Consider the following 19680-nt stretch of genomic DNA (forward strand, 5'->3'; position numbering starts at 1 on the left):
TTTCCTCAGAATTTAGTAAATGAACACAGACCTCCTTGGCTGCTTGGGATTGGGTGACGTAATACTCTTGTCAGTTCACCAAAGAGTTCCTTTTATACTTGCCAATAGGTCCAGGCTGTTGTTTATTTTACTCTCACATAGATGAAAGTGGTTCTTGGGTGCCTTGCTAATATATAGGGCGTCCCTAGACTACAAAGTATTCTGAGACTATCCTCTCTGTTGATAGATTATTTCTGTGCCTTGTCTAAAGACCTTTTGTTCTGTCCACCAATAGATATTTGCTGCCTTACAACCATTGCCAGAGGGGCGCGGACATCAGATCCAGCTTGGAGAGTCAGCACCAGTCCAGCTTGAAGTCAAAGTGAAGGTAACCAGCACAGGCATTGCTGGCAACCAGGACCTCAGTGAAGGTAGAAGGCCGGAAGCACTGGGATGTGAAGTGTGTACCCCTGCCACTGTCTTGGGCGAAAGACGGGGTCACAAATCAGAAAGGAGAAATCGTGGATCAAGTTTTTGATGCCCAGCCGAGAGTCACAGACCGACCAGGAAGGCGAGAAAGTTTTTGCTTGAGGTAACCCCCTTTGAAACAAGGGTTGCTTCAGAGATCCTAGCATCAGGCCTCTGAATCCTGGTCCCAAAGTGGCTGTAAAGTCTTCACCTTTGTTGGTCAAGAGATACCTGGGCACACTGAATGCAATCTATGGCCCCAACGAAAGAGCAGTGTGCCAGCAGAGCAATACAGGAGTTAGGGAAGGACTTGAGTTCAGGGTACAGGTGCTGTGCCTCTGGTGCCTGTTAGATTGAAATGAAGAAAACTGGTGCACTGCCTGAGACACTGGACAGGATCACTGAGAGCATTTGCCCTGGTGGGTGATTGCCCTATCCTGAAAGAAGAAACTTTTCCCTTGAAACTGGGCCGTGATTCCTGAGTTGCGAGTTGTGCAGCTCCACCGTGGGAACAACAAGAGCCTGCCTGTGAGGCTCAAACGGACACAGGGAGAAGACTCCCCTCTGGTTGGTTGTACAGCGGCTTTAATTTCCCAAGGACTTCTTTTTCTTTTTTGTTGAAAATGTACCCCATTGGTCGTCCCATTTTTGAGGAGGAGCACTGCTTTATTAGGAATAATGTTTATTCTGCGAGAGAAAAGTTCATCTTGATTGATACTCTAGCCCTCATAAAGGAAACACTGGAAAAGTCTAGTGAAAATGTTTTTATTAGGTATGTGCTGTTGGATATTTTTAAGTTGAAATTGATGGTCACTGAAATGCATAGGAGTCTTGAAAATGTCTTGAAAATGTCTTTACTGGATGGTTCTAGAATTTGCTTAGGACTAGAAAGCTAATAGTTCTGTTTCTGAGAATAGTAATAACTCTCTCCTGCTATCTGTATGACCCAATGCTCTGTTCCCTTTGTACTCCTGCTTATACCTTATACATACCAGCTTAACAATATTTAGAATGAGAAATGCCCACCAAGCAATGAATTAGTATATTGATAAATTTATGAGAAAAAAAAATTAATATGCTGTCAGCGAGTCTCGGAACCCGAGACTTCCTCCATTCAATCCCTCGCTGACGGCTCCTTTAAACCTTCCATGCAGGATGCTGGCGGTCCCTTTAACGTGGACTGGCTGGGAGTAACCACAGAACCGCCCCCGACGACGTCACGGATATCCTACCAATCAGAGACTAGCGACGACGCTAAGACGGAAGCCGGACAGGACACCAGCGCGAAAGCCCGAGGAGGAGCCGAGGAGAGAGAAACGAGTAAGACGGAGAAGAGAGGAGCACGAGAGGCGACGGAGAAGAGAGGAGCACGAGAGTCGGAGGATGGGAGAGGAGCGGAGGGAGTTGCTGAGCCAGGAGGCCAACTACACCACGTCTCGCCCCGCCATGCGCCTGGAGGAGCGTGGCTGGGAAAGGTACGGGGTCGTATCCTGGGCTTCTTAAACACACGGGGAGGGCGTTGGGGGAGGTTGTTCACTGTTGGGAGGGCACCTGGGCTGTGACCGTTTCTTTCCATAGAGCCCTCACTCACCTAATGACTTCTAATCACACGAGTGTTATTTTGGTGCTGGAACCCCGGTGACTCCTCACTCCCCTTTCCCCATCAGAGTCCGAGAGGACGAGAAAGGTCCCCTAACGTTGGTATTGTTTTCCCTTCTTTACATATTCCACGGAGACTTCGGGCAGACACCGCCTTCCGCGGACCAAGAAGAAGAGGGGTACCAAAACAACCAGAGGATAAAGAAGAAGTGTCAAAGAAAACTGTTACAACCAAATGAAATAAAACCTTACTACTCCTACGTCGTCTTTGGGGTCCTTCCTATAGATAGGGGAGCATAGCGCCCAGGCGACATATGCATATTTCCTACTGGATTATGGGAATGTCTTTAGCTCATGCTAAAAGGACCATCTGTTGAAGATTGCATTAATCTCTTAGCATGAGCTGAAAGCCATTTTGTATTTGGCAGCCATTTTAATTAGCTATGTGCTGGACATTTGCTGTTTCCCTCTCCCAGAGTCTTGCACATGCGCAAATGTGCTTAGCTAGTAGAGTGCACCTGTTCCTAGTATAGAACTGTCAGGCTGTTCTAACTGATGTCAGCAACTTATTACTCCTCCTACTTGTTGACTGTGCAGTTTCTGTATGACCATCTAAGTGCATAACTCTTCTCATGTGTACTTGTACCGCCTTTTTCAGCCCCTGTGTGGGTATAAAAGGACCATGCTTCTTCTGTTCAGTGTGCTACTTCACTCAACACCGAAGGGTGCTGTGTGAATGTAGTTCCACCTCATGAGGTTTATTAAACTTTGTATTTTCTATTCCAGTTTCTGTGCCAACTTCTTCCTATTGGTCTGAGGACTCTGTGCAGAGAAGGGCGAACCCCTTGCACTGGTAGGCCTAGCTGAGGTCACCATCAACACGGCGCCGTAGCGTGGAGGTTTTGCTGGCGCCCAGTGCTTTATTTGTAAAATCTTAAGTACCAGGGCCCTTCTCGGAAGGCCACAGCAGCCTGCAACACCCATTCTCTGCCAGCGCTGCCGACGGCAGTACTAACATAACTCTTTGTGTCATGAGGTTGGACCCATTAGGTGTTGTTTAAAAGACCCCTCACACACCAACCTAGTTGGTGTCATGCTTCATCATTGGGGTCCCAACCGGGCGGCCGAGTGCCCCCCGGTTGTGCTGCGACGCCTGATTACAGCGGAGCTGGTGTTGGTGCGTAAGTGTGATGTGATGTGATATTCTACAGTTAAAAATACCTCCGAGAATCCTTGCTTTTATTTTTTATGTTGGCGGCTCAGGATATAGTTAAAATATGTGTGGTGCAACTGTTAAGGATTAATTACCTATAAGTTGGCTTATGTGTGGCGGTCTACATGTTTCAGCCCCCGCTGTGTGATTAACGGGGTTTTCTTCAGGACCAGAAAGGTGATAAGTGAGTGGCGAAAGGTGAATGTGGCCACGTGAAAAACCAATGTGGTACCTACACACGCGCTAAGGTGTGTGGTAAAAAATGTCGGCGTACTCACAGACACTTTAAAATAGCAAACAATTCCTACGGGAAATAAGACGACAAGACAAAACATATAGGGTTTCGCAACATAAAATGCAATCTTAATGCTTATATTATGGTTATGCAGTTGTCCTCGTGGAAGGCCACTACAGTGACTAGTAAATATGCTCATGCAGATTGCGGCATGCGCAGATACTGCTAGGCATGCTGCTAGGTTAAAAACACACAGAGAGTGACGTGGTTCAAGCTGCGCTCCTGTGAATGGGTAGACAATGACTATCAGTAAAGGCGCAGGGCGCTATGTGCAGATTCTATATAGAGGTGCATGTGGCACTGTATTGTGCGTGTGGGCCACTGGGGTGAGTGCCTAGTGGTCTCGGGCGCACAGCGTGCATTTTTTGTGGGAATGTCATGCACTGGAGCGTTACATTGCACCTAAAAAACTGCCCCGATTACGAGGACATTGTTATGAGAAAAAACGCCGGAAGTGCGGTGTGATGTTCAAGTTATAAAGAGTTAAAAACGTGCGCCAATAATATTTACAATGCTAAGGGCTTTACAACAGAAATCGGGGCTCGAGGGGAGAGGCTCATCCCGGATCCAATCTGAAAGTAAAAGTAACAGCGCTGCGGTAAGCCCGATCGGGAAAGATAGGCTCGCTGAGGATGCAGCGTTTGGAAGCGTACAAGGCCTTGGTAGAGAAGAGTCCTCTGCTGTAAACCTGATTATGGTCCCCGTGGTCCCAGCTGGTGCGTGCAGTGCCGGTATGAGGTGGCTTATGTAGTGTCTAAGCTCCGTTACGCGTGAGGCGACATTTCCGGGTCTGGGATGGCTCAGTGTACCCGGGTGGTGCGCATGTGCAATGGCCTTCTCCCTGATGTTGGTTCCGGCGGCCATGTTGGAAGGGGTCAATACACCCACCAGTATCATGTAATTGTATCGCAGGGAGGGAATGACAGTACGCCTAGTGTTATTGCACGCAACAGTATTCTTATCACTGGGTATGCGTGCTGGGAGCTGCGAGTCACTGAATATGTGTACTGGCAAGGCCGACGCAGTGCACAGTACTTTTGTTGAGGTGTCCACCTGCCCTGCATGGTGTGATGTAGTAGGTGAGCTCCCCAGCCGGAGAGCGATGCGTCCACTGTCATGACTATTTGAGGAACTGGCTCGAGGAACGGTCGCCCTTTGGAAAGGTCCTTGGTGTTCTATCACTGCAGAGAGCGATGTGTACGACCGTCTACCAACACCAGATCTGTTAGCTGACCTTCAGCCTGGTTCCATTGGCGTGCTAAGCACTCATGGAGAGGACGCATCTGGAGTCTTGCATGAGGCACTATGAATATGCAAGATGCCATCATCCCTATTAGATGCATGAACATTCAAGCTGGAAGAGAGTGTTGCGGTTGGAATCTGGTGAGAAGAGCTTGGATGCTCGCTATCCGGGCGGGGCTGGGGTAGGCGAACGCTCTTGAGGTGTCTATTGTGGCACCGAGGTATTGTTGTGCGTGGGACGGTTGCAGCTGGGACTTGGCGTGATTTATTGTGAACCCCAGGTCGTGAAGTTGTTGAATAGTGGCATAAGTGCGTTGTACACACTGATTGTACGATTTGGCATTTATAAGCCAGTCGTCTAGATATGGTAAGACATGGATGTGTTGTCTTCTTAGGTGTGCTGCCAGCACTGCTAGGCACTTGGTAAACACTCTTGGTGCTGTGGTGACTCCGAATGGGAGTACTTTGATTTGATAGTGCTGACCGTCCACTACGAATCTGAGGTATTTTCTGTGAGCGCTGTGAATGGGAATGTGGAAATAGGCGTCCTTGAGGTCTAGAGTACCAAGGAAGTCGCCCGGGGAAAGCAGAGGGAGGACCTGTTGAAGTGTGACCATGTGGAAGTGGTCTGAATGTATGTATAGGTTTAGGGGTCTGAGGTCTAAAATAGGCCTTAGAGATCTGTCCTTTTTTGGTATGAGAAATCGAGGGAGCAGACTCCCTTGTTTTGTTGGTGCAGGGGAACTGGTTCTATTGCACTTTTTTGTAGGAGGGAGATTACCTCCTGCTTTAATAGTAACAAATGTTCTTGTGACATTGGACAGTGTTTGGGTGGTATGTTTGGGGGGTAGATGTTAGTTCGAGACAGTAGCCTGATTGAATGATTTCCTGGACCCACCTGTCTGAAGTGATGTTTATCCAGGCAGGGAGAAATTGGTGGAGTCTTCCCCCGACTGGAGTGGAATAGTCGGGGGAAGTGGAGGTAAGTCATGGGGTAGGAGTGGAGGGAGAGCGGTAGTTGTTGTTTTTGCCTCTGCCCTTGCTGTTATTCCCCCTGTAACCACCCCTTTGGTAACCTCTAGCAAAGGTGGATTGTGCGGGAGCTTTGTAAGAGGTGGAGGGGGTATCAGAGGAGTAGCCTCGATGGGTGCTTCTAAAGGATGAGCGACGAAAGGACCGTCTGGGAGCTTGCGATTGCAAGGCTCCCATAGATTTGGCGGTGTCTGTATCCTTCTTCATTTTATTCGAGGGACACGTCTACATTGGGGCCAAATAGGTGTTGCTCATCAAAAGGCTGATTGAGTATAGAACTCTGTACTTCGGGCTTAAAACCTGATATACGGAACCAGGCATGCCTGCGTAAAAGGACACTGGTGTTGATTGCCCTTGAGGCGGGGTCTGCTGCGTCTAGGGCACAGCGAATGGAGGTGTTAATGATGGTCTTACCCTCTTGGATTAGTTCACTGGCCCGGTTTACATTTGTCAGGGAGGTGCTGCATTATGGACTCAAGCTTGTCATAATGTGCCCTGTCATACCTGGCTAGGAGCGCTTGGGTGTTAGCAATGTGCCAAAGATTTGCTGCCTGTGACGCTGTGCGTTTGCGTCTAGGAGTTTTGATTCCTTGTCTGGTGGTGATGCGTCACCTGACGTTTGAGAATTCGCTCTCTTCCTGGCATTAGAGACTACTAGGGAGTCTAGTAGTGTGGGCCCTTAAAGTATGCTGGATCAGTAGGGGCGGCTTCTACTTTTTTTTCGATCCTAGGGTTGATGACTCAAGCCCTGACAGGGTCTTTAAAGATCTCTAGTGCGTGCTTAATGACCCCTTTAAGCATGGGCAGTGTTGAGGTGGACCTTTGTGTGGTATCAAAGGTATCCATAAGAAAACCCTCCTCTACTGGGTCTGTATGCAGGGCCACCCCGTGGTATTGAGCAACTCTATGAAGGAGCTGGTTGAATCTGATATTGTCCTCTGGGGGTTGAAGGCCTGGAGGAATAAATATCATCTTGTGGGGTGTAAGGGACATCTGGGACACTGTAATCATCCCAGGGGTCAAGGGAGCCAGTAGGAGTAGGGTCCCCAAGGGGGTGATCGTCCGCACCTCCCCCTGAATCATCTGAGGTGTTATCATCAATTGGGGTAGGTGATGGTGTGGGAGAGTGATGTGGTGGGGGAGGAGGAAGAGGAGAAAGAATCTGCAATGGAGCGGTGGCAAAGTCTCTCTCCTTTGGTGGCGGTGCGGGCGCAGTCATTTCTAGTGGTCTTTTCTTGATGCTGAGCATTAAATGACCAGTCTTAGGATCCTTTATTAAAGTTGTTTGGGTAGGATCTGGGCAAAACAGTTCATCTATAGGAGACAGATCCTTTGGAGACGAGGGCTTCGGTGCCGTAAGTTTTTTGGGTGTTGACTCGGTAGCGGTTCTAGGCTTGGAACCGTGTAGTTTTGAAGTGTCTTTATCAGTTGGAACCGGTTGCTGTTTTTTCGGTTCCGAGGTTTTTGGCTTGGAAGTATCGGGGCCTTTCGGCGGGCGTTTTTTAGTCGGCTCCGAGGGTGTTGTCGGTGCCTGGGAACTGGTGCTAGCCTTCGACACCGAGTGCTTCGATGTGGGAGCAGCGGTCGGCGTGGATGAGGTCGAAGACGCTTTTTTCTTCGGTGCCAGATGTTGCTTTTCGGTACAGAGGGTAGGCTGACTCGAGCCCGAGTCGCTTAAAGGCTTACTAGGCTTCTTTACCGGGCCCGAAGGCGGGGCATGGGAAGCAGTGTCTCGGTGTGCACCTGGGCGTGGAGGTGGTACCGAAGGCTTTTTTGATGGTGTCAAGGGGGGGTCGGGGTCGACGCCTGTACTCACGGCCCTTTGAGCTGGAGTGATGTCTTCGACGTCGGAATCATCTGCTTCGGAGGCGCTGATGATGGCTTCCTTGACTCGACCATGCGCCGGAACATAGACGCCCTCTTGAAAGATGTTGTCGGGGATCGAAGATGATGAGCGCACCATTGTTCTTTGAGCTCGTCGGTCCCGGATGGTCTTTTTGGAGCGGAAGGAGGCACAAGCTGGACAGTGCTCCGGTGAGAGGCAGAGGTTGCACACCTCATGTAGGTCGGTGTGGGGAAAGCTTCGACCCACATCGAGGACACTTTTTAAATTACGTCCTTTCCATGAGCTGGAGATGAGGACCGGGTAGGCCCGAAGGCCTTTGTCGATGACCAGAATCGAAGACTTTGAAGTTGAAGGGTCGCGTGTGGCTGGAAACGTGATCGAAAACAATACCGTCGAGATGGGAAGGATTGCGCGTCGAAGGAGAAAAACGTTGGCGGTTCCAAACTGGAACACGAGATCACAGACGAGCCCGATGGCGGAAAAAAACAATCTGAGGATGGAGCCGATGCCCATGCGCACTATGATCCAAAGGAGGAGTCACATACCTTATGACTTCCAAAGACTTTCCAAGACAAAAACAAGTGCAAACATCCGGGCCAAACAACAGATGGCGATCTATGCACAGTGTGTAATCTGCGGCTCATATGCCTCGAACATATACTTCTGAGTCTTTGATCCTGTACAAAGAGCGACTGTTGCTCAGGCAGTATATACCAAGCAAGGAAACTTGAGAGACTCTACTGGTTCCGCTTACAGCCTGAGTTCTACTGGGAGGACTGCAGTTTAAATCTTGGTAGTTATCCTTTCACATTAAGAACTAGTGAAAAGATTGTGTGTGATCTTGCTCCATAAATCTTCTATAAAAGTTATGTTTAAGTGGACAATTTAGATACAGGAATAAAGCTGTTCACAATGAGCTGTACAACCTTGGTGTTTTGGCATGTGGGACAACATGAAGACCTTGCAATGGATTCCCTCAGGAGCTTCTCTTCAAAAAGCTCCAAAAGGGTCTGTGCAGTGCCTTGCGTTGCCATGTACTGCTAGCTGCAAAAGTCTCAAACAGACAGGAAGTACATATCACTACAGTTCCTGATGAGACCATTTTATCAGTCACAATTCCAGGAAGGAAGTGGTGGTGGGTAATTGGCAGAAATGCAGACGATTAGGAGTGAATAAACATTGGGTGGTAGTACGTTTGTGTAACCCTGTAGATTACAGAAGCTTCCCTCTCAGAAACCTGAGGAAAATCTATAATTTTAGCCATAGTTTGAGGTTTTTTGGGTAATCTGGGCAAATAGTAGTTGAATCCAAACTGGTGGAGGGGTGGTGGTCAGTTGTCGGAAATGCAGAGGATTATAACCTTTTTTTGTTTAATTCAGGAGGAGTGAATAAACATTGGGTGGTTGAACATTTGTGTAACCCCGCAGATTACAGTAGCTTCCTTCTCAGAAACGTGCGGAAAACTGTTATTTTAGCCATAGTTTGAGGTCTGCTGGGTAATCTGGGCAAATAGTAGTGGAATCTAAACTGGTCTTCACTAGGTGTCTAGGTTTCAGAAACCTCTGAGGCTGGTTGGTCTTCCTGGGTGAAGGGCCTTCCTTATCGTGGGTGATTTTCCCATACACAGAAACTGGGTACTGTTTTGATCAGGAGAAGTGTGGGCACGCCGAACAGTAGAACATTTGCTGTTATCAATTGAATTTCGATCCATTTTTGGTTTCCAAATGTAAGCTAATATGGAATACAACACATTTTGCAAACTGCCCTAATAATCATACGATATTATGAGTAACTACAAATTCAGAGTTGGACTTATAACCACTATTCATAAACGTACTATCTTCATCACCTTTCAAAAATGCACAGCTATGGTTTGAACCCATTTTTCATTCATTAAATTTTACCGTATAACTTGATGCACCGTCAATACACACATACAAAAAAATAAATTATAAGCTGCAACTCGGTTGATGGCTCTATGTACTGCCTGTTTCCAGACAATCAGAGAACATTATAGATCCCTGTGATTAGAAAAGTCAGACAGACGTAATAGTAAGTTACTGTTGTAACTCTGACGTCGGCACAAAAAATCAGAGCTGAAAACATTAGCAACTTTCACTATTTGTCACCACTTGCTTTCATTGTTATTTTTATTTCAATGACTAGTTTTTTTGGGAAACTCCCGAGCGATCTACAGCCTTGCTGTATTCAGAATTTTGTCTATTTTTCAGAAATGTACTGTTTTTCAGGATCACCCATGAGATTTACACCTCTCCTCAACCCCCAAACAAAATCCAAGCAGGTATAACCCACAAACATAGGAAACACTGAATACCAATTAGAAAATTGCAAAGATTTGGTCAAAAAATATACATTTGTTTTTGACAACTTTGCTCACTCTCGATCTTAGCACAGCAAATATTTTGTGGAGGCCATATTAAAAAAGAAATAAAGAAAAACATGTTGGTACATTTTGGCTATTTTCTTGGTTTCTTCCAAAGAATTGTGCAAATTCTGGTTAACTTTAGAATGTCCAATATGTAAGGGGAAAAGTATGTACATTTTCCCTAGATACATTTTTGGGGGGGGTGGGGGGGGATATGGGGCAGGAACTGGTGTAACAGGAAAGAGGGGAATCATAGCACCCACAAGGTTAAGAGACAGGTCAGAAAAGAAACCAGTTCAGATTTACAACATAATGTGTAAGGACCCAAGTCGGGCGGTCAGGAACTGGAAAAAATGCTTTGGTGCTATACAGAGACTGTCCAGAGCTCCCCCTTGCATCGTGTTCTCCTGCTGTAAACAAAAGCACAGCTCCCGATGGGTTGTATGATGGAACCACGAAACAACGTCAACCCACCCCACAGCCCACAAAGCAACCCTGACCCACCCCGCAGCCCACCAAGCAACCCCGACACACCAGCCTGCAAAAGTACCCCAAACCATCCCCCTAGCCCCACTTACCTCACCGCGGATCTCTCCCTGCTTCCGTCCAATGCAGCCCGCAGCTACATTGCACATTGCCTTAACCACGCACAAGCACATGCGTGGTTAAGGCAAGCATGGTTAAGCTTGCGGAGTCGGAACACCCGTGGTTTAGAACGCAGTGTTCTGACTGTTCCCCCTCCCAATGGCATTCTAAGACTTTGATTCCAGGTCCACACCCCAGAAGTTCAAGTCACATGTGAACTGCCTTGCCATCTTGGGCCTCCCCACAGCACGCCAGCTTGGTTTAAGGCAAGACTTTCAACAATATCACATTACCCAGGAAGCACACACAGAATTTCAGACACAATGCTCCCTCTGCCACTGATTAGCAGCCTCCTCCCATCAACGTGGCCTCGAATTCACAACTGCTGTGGTGCTCCTAAGATTGCTGGGATCTTAAGAGTCCAGTAAGCTCTGATTTCAGAACGTATGCTTTTAATTAACACTGAGATGTACCTGTCACTGTATTACTATATTTGCTGTTTAAAGACAAAAAATACATACATAAAGCGTACAAGCCAAACATGCATAAGTGCTAAACATTCAAACTGGGGAAAGTAGAGGAGTACTTTTTAAAAATTAAAAAAAAACAGTCATATTAAGGAGAAAATTCTTTATGAATCTGTACACAAAGAAATGAAAAAGGAAAAGGGTCTTCTGAAAAATTGGCCATCATAAAGTCATGTACGAATTACTATGCTTCTTAACTGTACAATTATAGTAATCAACTTCATGAAAGTGCTTTAACAGGTTAAATCTAATGAGGCATTACCTTATAAAAAACATAATATTAAATACCTCAAGCTTTTTCATAGCATCCTGTAAGAGATTCAAACAGTACTTAATCCAACATCGAGCGATTTCAGCTTTCCTTCGTCCAAGAATTTCCATGTGTTTTTGTTCTGCATCAATCAAAAAAACAGACCAGATAAAAAATTAATACATGAAACCTCGATCACAGAAAGTATATTCTGCCAGTGCTCACCACCATGCTCTCTCTTCTTTTAATTACATGTTTGAGATAGCCGAACAGGAAAACAAGTTCAAATTCTACAAACGCTTCAAACGCATAATTTTACTGTTAACAATTTGTATCTTATATTGAATGCTTTCAACAGATACATGGACTAAAAGTATGGGCAACCAAAGCAGGTATTATAAAGAGTTTCATTGCACCAGATGATGAACAAGTTGCTTATCTTAGGTAAATATATTTCTTTTTTTTTTTTCTTTTTTTTTTTATTAAGGATTTTTCCCCATATAATTTGCACAAGACAGGACACATTACATTAGATAAACAACAACAATTTACATCATTGATGCTGTTTTCTTGGACCTTAAACAATTCATACACAATCATGTATTATATACAGGACATAATATCAGCTAAATATAAACACATTATCATAGTACATTAGCTCACATGACATTCTTTCCATTTAATTATGGCTCCCAAATTTGCCTGCCTAATCGTCTTCCCTTTTTCCCCTTCCTTGCATAAATTGCCATCTCCAGATTATAGATCTCTATTAATCTAGCTAACCACCGGTGAAAGGTCGGGGGCAAGGGTGCAAGCCATTCCGCAACAATACACAATCTCAGTACTGCCATGGCAATAAAAATAAACCCATCATATTCGAATAACCTATTACCGTTGTTAACTCCCAACAATATAATCACCAGTGTTAAACTAATCTCGAATCCTAATGATCTGGTAAAGAAGGCCTCGATATCTTTCTGTATTGTTTGCATATGCGGACATGTAGCAAAGATGTGAACTATATCAGCCTCCAAGCTTCCGCATTTTGGGCAGTTAATACCTGTTGTCCCTCCCCATTGCGCTATTCTGGCAGGGGTATAATATAGTCTATACAATGTTTTATAATGTTGTGCCTGGAGAGCGGCGGAGCATAATATAGTCTGCCCCAATTCTAATGAGAGAAAAAAAGGGTCTTTCCCTACATCCAGCTTATGTGCCCAGTTTTCCGCTATTTTTTCTAAGTCATCCTGTTTAGATTCTATCAATTCCGAATAGAGTCTTTTAATTGTGCAATCAGTTCCTCCCTGAATAATCTCCAGAATTGAGTTTTTCTTAAATCCTACCTGCCCTCCCTTCTTTGTTGCCATAAAGCTTCTAACCTGTAAATATTTGAAAAATTGTCTTGCGTCTAATCCATATTTACATTGTATCTCCGAGAACTGCATTATCCCCTGCCCAACCAAAATATCACCAATCTTATTTATTCCCTTCCTTCCCTATTCTTTAAACACAGAATCAGAAAAGATATCCTGAGGTAGGAAAGGGTTCTGTCCCATTCTTATATACCAATTATACCGCCCAAGACCAAATTTCTTTGTAAATGCCTTCCAGATACGAAATGCTGCCATGACTGTCTTAAATCTGGTCGTTTTAAAATAACTCGAATCAGTCTGCTTCAAAAAAACTATTTTCTGCTTCTACTCCTAATACTAACCCATATATAGCAGTTGTACCGAAAACCCCTTGTCCTTCAAATTCTGCCCCCCCAATTAGACCTGCCATATACTGCAGTGCAGCTGCCCAATAATAAAGTTTTAAGTCGGGTAGCGCCCATCCGCCCCTGTGTCGTGGGAGCGCCATGAATCTCAATGCCCTCCTCGTCTTGCCCTTGGCCCAAATAAATCTATTTATCAAATTCTCTAAGATTTTAAACCATTTATCCTCGAACATTAGGGGAATTGCCCTAAATATATATAAAAATTTCGGGAGGACCATCATTTTAATAATATTTGTACGACCCATAATGGAAAGATGTAAGTTATGTAACCTATCTAGATCTTTCCTCACATTAGAAATTATTGGAGCTATATTTTTTTCCACCAGGGTCTCTAGGGCAGAAATGATAGTTACACCCAAATAAACACCTGAGTCCACCACTCTATGATCCAGGCAGTGCACATACTGATTCTTAATTATTTGTGTTTTAGAGCTATTCAATGCGTACCCCGATATCTGTCCAAATTTAGTAGCCTCGATCTCAATCTGTTCTATTGCCTCTGTTGGGTTTGGTGTTATGACCGCAACGTCATCGGCATATGCTAGTATCTTACACTGTCCCAAACGTGTAATTAGTGGAGCTATTCTTTCGTTCATCTCCAGCCTGCGTATTAACGGATCCATGTACATCGCAAACAATAGCGGTGAACAGGGACATCCCTGTCGTGTTCCCCGTTTTATTTTCACTGGGGCAGTAGAACCAGCATTTACTCTAATCGAGGCTACCGGGGCTATATATAAAGCCTGCAGCGCCCTGACATATCCTTCCCTAAGCCCTGCTCTCTTTAAGGTATACCACAGATAGTGCCAGGAGACCCGATCAAAGGCCTTCTCTGCGTCTAAAAGCATTGCCGCGATCGGTTCTCCTGTAACTTCTCCAAAATCAAATAGTGTGATAACCTTCCGCGTATGATGTGTAGTGCCCCTACCAGGTATAAATCCGTGTTGATTATTGCTAACAAGGGTATGTATTATATTAGCAAATCTCGTAGCTAATACCTTTGAATATATCTTCGCGTCCGCGTTCATTAAGGTTATCGGTCTATACGAGCCTGGTTCAGTAGGTGGCTTTCCTTTCTTTAAAATTATAACAATATCTGCTCCTCCCCATGACGCCGGTATAGACATTCCTGCCTGCGCCTGGTGTAATGTGACCAGAAAGTCACTAATTATCTCAATCCAAAATACCTTATAAAATTCGATCGGGATTTGATCCAGGCCTGCTGCTTTGCCAGAGGGTAAATTCTGAATGGCAGTTGTAATTTCTGATTTATCTATGGGTATCTCTAGCATCTCAGCATCATCCTCGCTTAATATTGTTAATGGTATCTCCTGTAAATATGTAGCCATTGCCTTCTCCTCTTTAGCATTTTGTTCATCATATAGATTCGCATAAAACTCCCTAAATACTTCACGAATCTCCTCTGTATCTATATGTAGTATACCCATGTTATCTCTGATTTCTCTAACTTCCCCTGTAGCTACCTTCTGTCTAGTTCGGATGGCAAGTGTACGTCCCACTCTCTCACTAAACTCGTGGCATCTCTCTTTATTTGCCAGGTATAACTTAGCAGCTCTTCCTGCCTCACTCTCTTCTGCTTGCAACTTTGCCCTGGCGACCTTAATAAGGGCTTGCTCAGGCGGAACCCCTAGCAGAGTACATTGCTCCAACTCCTTCTCAGCATCCAAGAGTACTCTAGTTACTTCTAGATTTCTCAGGCGCTCTTGTTTTCTTTTATACGTGCTGTAACTTAGAGTCTCTCCCCGGGCTCCAGCCTTAAAGGCATCCCACACCATTCCTGTAGCGGATCTCAAAGAAGGACTTTATCCATCGTTTCATATGCTGAATATACTGCTCATCACTTAATAACCCTCTTTCAAACGTCCATACCCTCTCCTTCCGAATAGCAGTTGTTGTAGCCCAATTTAAAATCAGCGGGTTCTGGTCAGAAAATACTCTAGGGGATCTTTCAATTTCTAAACTAGGAATCAATGAATTGGTTACAAAATAGTAATCCAGCCTTGCGCAGGTCTTGTGCGGGGCTGAGTAGTATGTAAACCCCACATCGTCCGATCTTAAGCTGCCCCATACATCTGTTAGAACATTATTTTGAGCAAGACTAGATAACGCCTGACATACTCTCTTTTTCCTGCCCCTATATAGCCCAGGGTCCAATCCATTTGACCCATTGATATTGAAATCCCCGGCTAGGATAACACATGGCGCCCAAGTGGCTAATTCCAGATCCAGGTATTCGAATATCTCTGGGTCATCATCAGTTGAGCCATAGATCGTCCCAAGCGTAATCCATTTACCACTAAGTAGGCACTCAATCAGTACCCACCTGCCCCACTGATCTTCTAATTTTTTCCTTGTAATTATATCCTTTTTTCTGGATAAGATAGCCACCCCTCTATTCTTTACCCCTTGTTTAGAGTATGCTAATACCTGAAAACCTAACTGTCCCAAAAGATAACCTTGTGTCCCCATTATATTTGTTTCTTGTAGTAGAACAAAGTCCACATTCATCCTTTTTAATACTTGTGCAATTGCCCGACTCTTCCGACAGTCATTTAATCCGCATACATTCCATGTAACAACTCGAGTACCCATTAACTTATTTCTACTATTTGTCTCAACCGATAAGTCCTGCTGTTTTCCTCTGGTCCTTCCTCAATTTCAATACTTGTCTTCATTCTTCTTTTACTCGTACATGTTTTCACACCATCTATCTCTAGCATACCTTCTTCCCTACCTTTTGTGCTCATACATTCTCTCAATGTGTCCTGCCCTGTGCCCAAAACCCCCCAACCCCTCCCCAAGGAGCCCACCCTGAGGTCCCACCCCCCCCCTTACTGGCAAATAGGTCAATCCTGACCTATGCGTGTCCGCTGGCTCGCAGTTTGCAGCCTCTCCCCCACTCTCTCCTTTTCCTTCCCCGTTTCCTATTCCCATAAATTATCAATGATTTTTGCTGCTGGTTTTATCTAGCCTTATCAATCAATATTTATTAGCATATAGAATGTTAATCTAAGCTTAAACTCATCTCTTTAGTTATATTTAATTTCCTTTTTTTTTTTATTTAGTCCTGCTAGCTGCCTGACCTTCTTGTCCCTTAGAAAATTTAATTTCATTAAGATATTCCTGGGCTTGTATTTCAGAGTGGAACACCTTAAATTGGCCACTGCGCCCTATTTTCAAACGGGATGGGAACAGCAAATAAGCTTCACACCCGACATTCTGAAATGGTGCAATTAGCTGTCTCATCCGCCACCTCCTTTCCACAGTAACGTGGCAAAAATCAGGCTGAACAAAGAAAGTTATATCTCGATAAGAGCGCTTAGCCACAGGTTTTGCTTTACTCATAATTTCCTCCCTTAATAAAAAGTTCCCCACATATATCAGGATCGCTCTAAATTTAATTGTTGTATTTCCCGGTTTCTGAAAAATGGGGAAACGATGAACACGTTGAATTTCTTTTTCCCAATCCCACTTATTTATCTCAGTGAGTCCCTCTCTGAACAAATCAATGACAAATGATCGAATATCTTGTCCTTCTCTCCCTTCCCCCACACCCAGCAGTCTGATGTTGTTCCGCCTTTGTCTATTTTCAAACGCTTCAAGTTTCCATAATACATCCGTTGTGGTTTTTTCCTGTTCAAGCCTAGTATATCTCCATTTGGCAACCTCTTCTTCCAGTTTTCCTGTTCTTTCCTCTACCTCCGCAACCCTTCCTACCATATCTGCATAAAGTTTGTTCACTTTTCGAAGTGATCCCTGTATCTTTTTATTAGCCTGTCTAGCCCTTCGACTTTCAATCCTCGCCTCGCCCTGCATCTGTTTCAGTGTTGAAAGTAAGAGTTCAAGACTAGGATTGTGCGGCTGAACTGGGACTTGTGCTTGATCTTGTTGCTGAGGCAAATATGACTGTGGCAGGCATTCCTTCCCGCTCATGATGTGTCTGAGAGGTAGTGGAATAGTCCCAATCCAATTTCTTCGCGACCTCCGCTTGTGCTTGTGGAAGGCTTTGCGGTTGTTTTACCCTACTACGCACTCTTTTCTTCACACTCTTTAGACGACTTTGCGGAGCATTCCTATTTTCTGCATTGTCATCTAACTCTGAAGTGTCAGAACCGAACTCCGAGTCTTCTGTAAAACTTTCTGAGGGTAGAGAGCGAAGGCCTATATCGGACCCAAGGTCCGAAATTGAATTATCTTAATCGTCTTCGTCTTCTCCCTGATCATCCTCGTCGTCCTCCTCATCATTCACTGAGAAAAAGACGTCATCACCCGGGGAGCCAGGAATAAGGGAATTAATGTCTATTTCTACCGCAGTACCTCTTTTTGAAACTGGTACTATACTATTGCGGTTTAATTCCAGATTTCCCACAGCTGGGGGATCTCTTACTATAAGCATCTCTGCCAGTGTAGCGCCTTTCCCCTTCAATTGAGATTTTGGGAGCGTGGGCCTGTCACACACCACATCTGCAATTAACTTACTACTATTCTCCATAATATCACTTCTCGTAGCGTGTTCATTATCCAGTGCGTGTATGTGCCCTCCCTCATGCTCTCTAATATTTCCTCCTACCTTGCAGCTTGTTGACAACCGCTGCCCATCCTGGCGCTCCTGTAACTCCTGTAAGTCTGGATCTACTACCTGAGATACAGCTCTCAAAGCCTTGGGAGATCCGTGTTTTTCCGGATAGCTTAGCTCCTCATCCAGGACGTATACCGTGGTGCTCTCTGTGCTCTGCGTGCTGTCCTGCGGTCTCTGCGCCACCAGGCGCTCTGAACTCCCGATCGGCATTACTGCCTGCGTACGAGCATCTCCAGCCATATCCGGAGCAGCTGAGGGCGGCTTCTGTAACCCCAGCATCAGTGTCGGTGTCGGTGTAGCAGAAAAGGAAGCAAAGGATTCCATCAAGGTAGGTTGGCGCAGAGATGCCTCCCTCAGAGAGCGGTCATCTCCTTGCTGTACTTGACTGTTGTTTCTTGCAGGCAGCTCATTTTCTTTACTCATTTCCTTATCTCCGTTCTACCTCTCTCTCGCCTCGGTATTTTCAATATTACATCGTACTTCAATACCTTTCTCCGTTGCTCTCTCCAGTGCTCTCCTAGTTTGAACCTTTGTTGGGGCGTTTGCTCTTACATTTAGCACATCAAGACTCCGGGGTGCAGTTCTTCCCCTTACAGTCTTCCCCTTCTGCTCCTTTGAGGGTTTCTGTGTTTTCGGTGCCATAGCTTGCGCAGATTGCAACGGACCGTCCCAACGTTTCCTAGCCGTCAAAGCAGTTAAGATTATTGCCTGTAGAGATTTCAAATATCTTCTCTCAGAGCCGTATAGCTTAAATTTCCTAAGCGTAGTCATATTTCAGCTAATTCCGTAGGCATTCTGTAATCCACTGCTGGAGATAAGCACAAAAAAAAAACCTCCATATTCATAGATGCAGCATCTCTTCGGTTTTCATCTGAGAGGGGGGAGAGAGCAACTACTCCCTACAAGCTGACAGCGGCCATCTTGCCTTTCCGGCCCTACTCTATATATTTCTGGTGCATGCTCTATCTAGCGCAGATTCCTCACCTTGTGAATAATCCCATGGTGTAAGACTGGATCTGGAAACTTTCAGAGCAGCTCTCCTGCACACCACTGGGTGGTGTTGAGCGGCTCTGCACTGACATAGTTGCTCTCAGACAGCCACCCTGAAGGCAGTGGAAGAGGCGGCAGGGTAGAAAAAAATGAAATAAAATTGCCCTGCTGGACAATCTGTAGGACCCACTTGTCTATTATGATGGCCTTCGAACCTTTGAGGAAATATCCGATTCTGCCTCCAAAAGGGGGTCTGTCTGCCAACAAGGACACAATAAAGCTGTTTTGCGGTTCTAGTTACTGGAGAGGCGGGGAACGGAGCCGCATTTTGTCCCTGCTGTCCTGGTTGTCTTAGAGCCACCGTTTCTGCTACATAAGAGCTGTAAGAGCCTGTTGTGCTGGAGGAGCAATCTGGCGTCGACGGATGAAAAACACTCTACTGCAGGAACGGAGAGGGCAAAACTGCCTTGGAGCAGATAGGCCCAGGGAACGTGCTGTGGCTCTGCTATCCTTGAAATGATCTAAGACAGAGTCTGCTTTGCCACAAAAAAGTGAGAATCATCAAAGCACATATCCATTAAAGATTTCTGGACGTCCCCAGCGAAGCCTGTAGACCTCATTCAGTCATGTGCCGGAGGCTACACTGGTACCCATGGCACAATTAGTCATGTCCAGTATGGAGCGCATCACGACTTCAGCTGCATCGCGGCCGTCCTGAATCACCCGAGTAAGGGACATCTAAACGTCGTGCGGAAACAGCCTGTAAGACTTGAGCCACTGTGTTAAAAGGGCATGGGAGTGACGGCAAAGGAGACGCGTGGCATTTACAGATCTCAGAGCAAGGGTCGTAGATGATGGAATTTTCTTGCCAAACGTCTTTATCCTTTTAGA

General features: G+C 45.4%; 1 protein-coding gene across 1 annotated transcript in view; it reads right to left on the reverse strand.

Annotated features, from left to right (window-relative positions):
• Nucleotides 1-19680, reverse strand: part of KIFBP (kinesin family binding protein) — a 517175-nt gene that overhangs the window by 29223 nt on the left and 468272 nt on the right. Inside the window, exon 6 of the mRNA XM_085603547.1 lies at nucleotides 11461-11564. Coding sequence (XP_085459673.1) covers nucleotides 11461-11564 — 104 coding nt within the window. The remainder of the gene's footprint in view (nucleotides 1-11460; nucleotides 11565-19680) is intronic.

The sequence above is a fragment of the Triturus cristatus genome, chromosome 1_2 (genome assembly GCF_964204655.1).
Source record: "Triturus cristatus chromosome 1_2, aTriCri1.1, whole genome shotgun sequence".
Taxonomy (NCBI): Eukaryota; Metazoa; Chordata; class Amphibia; order Caudata; family Salamandridae; genus Triturus; species Triturus cristatus.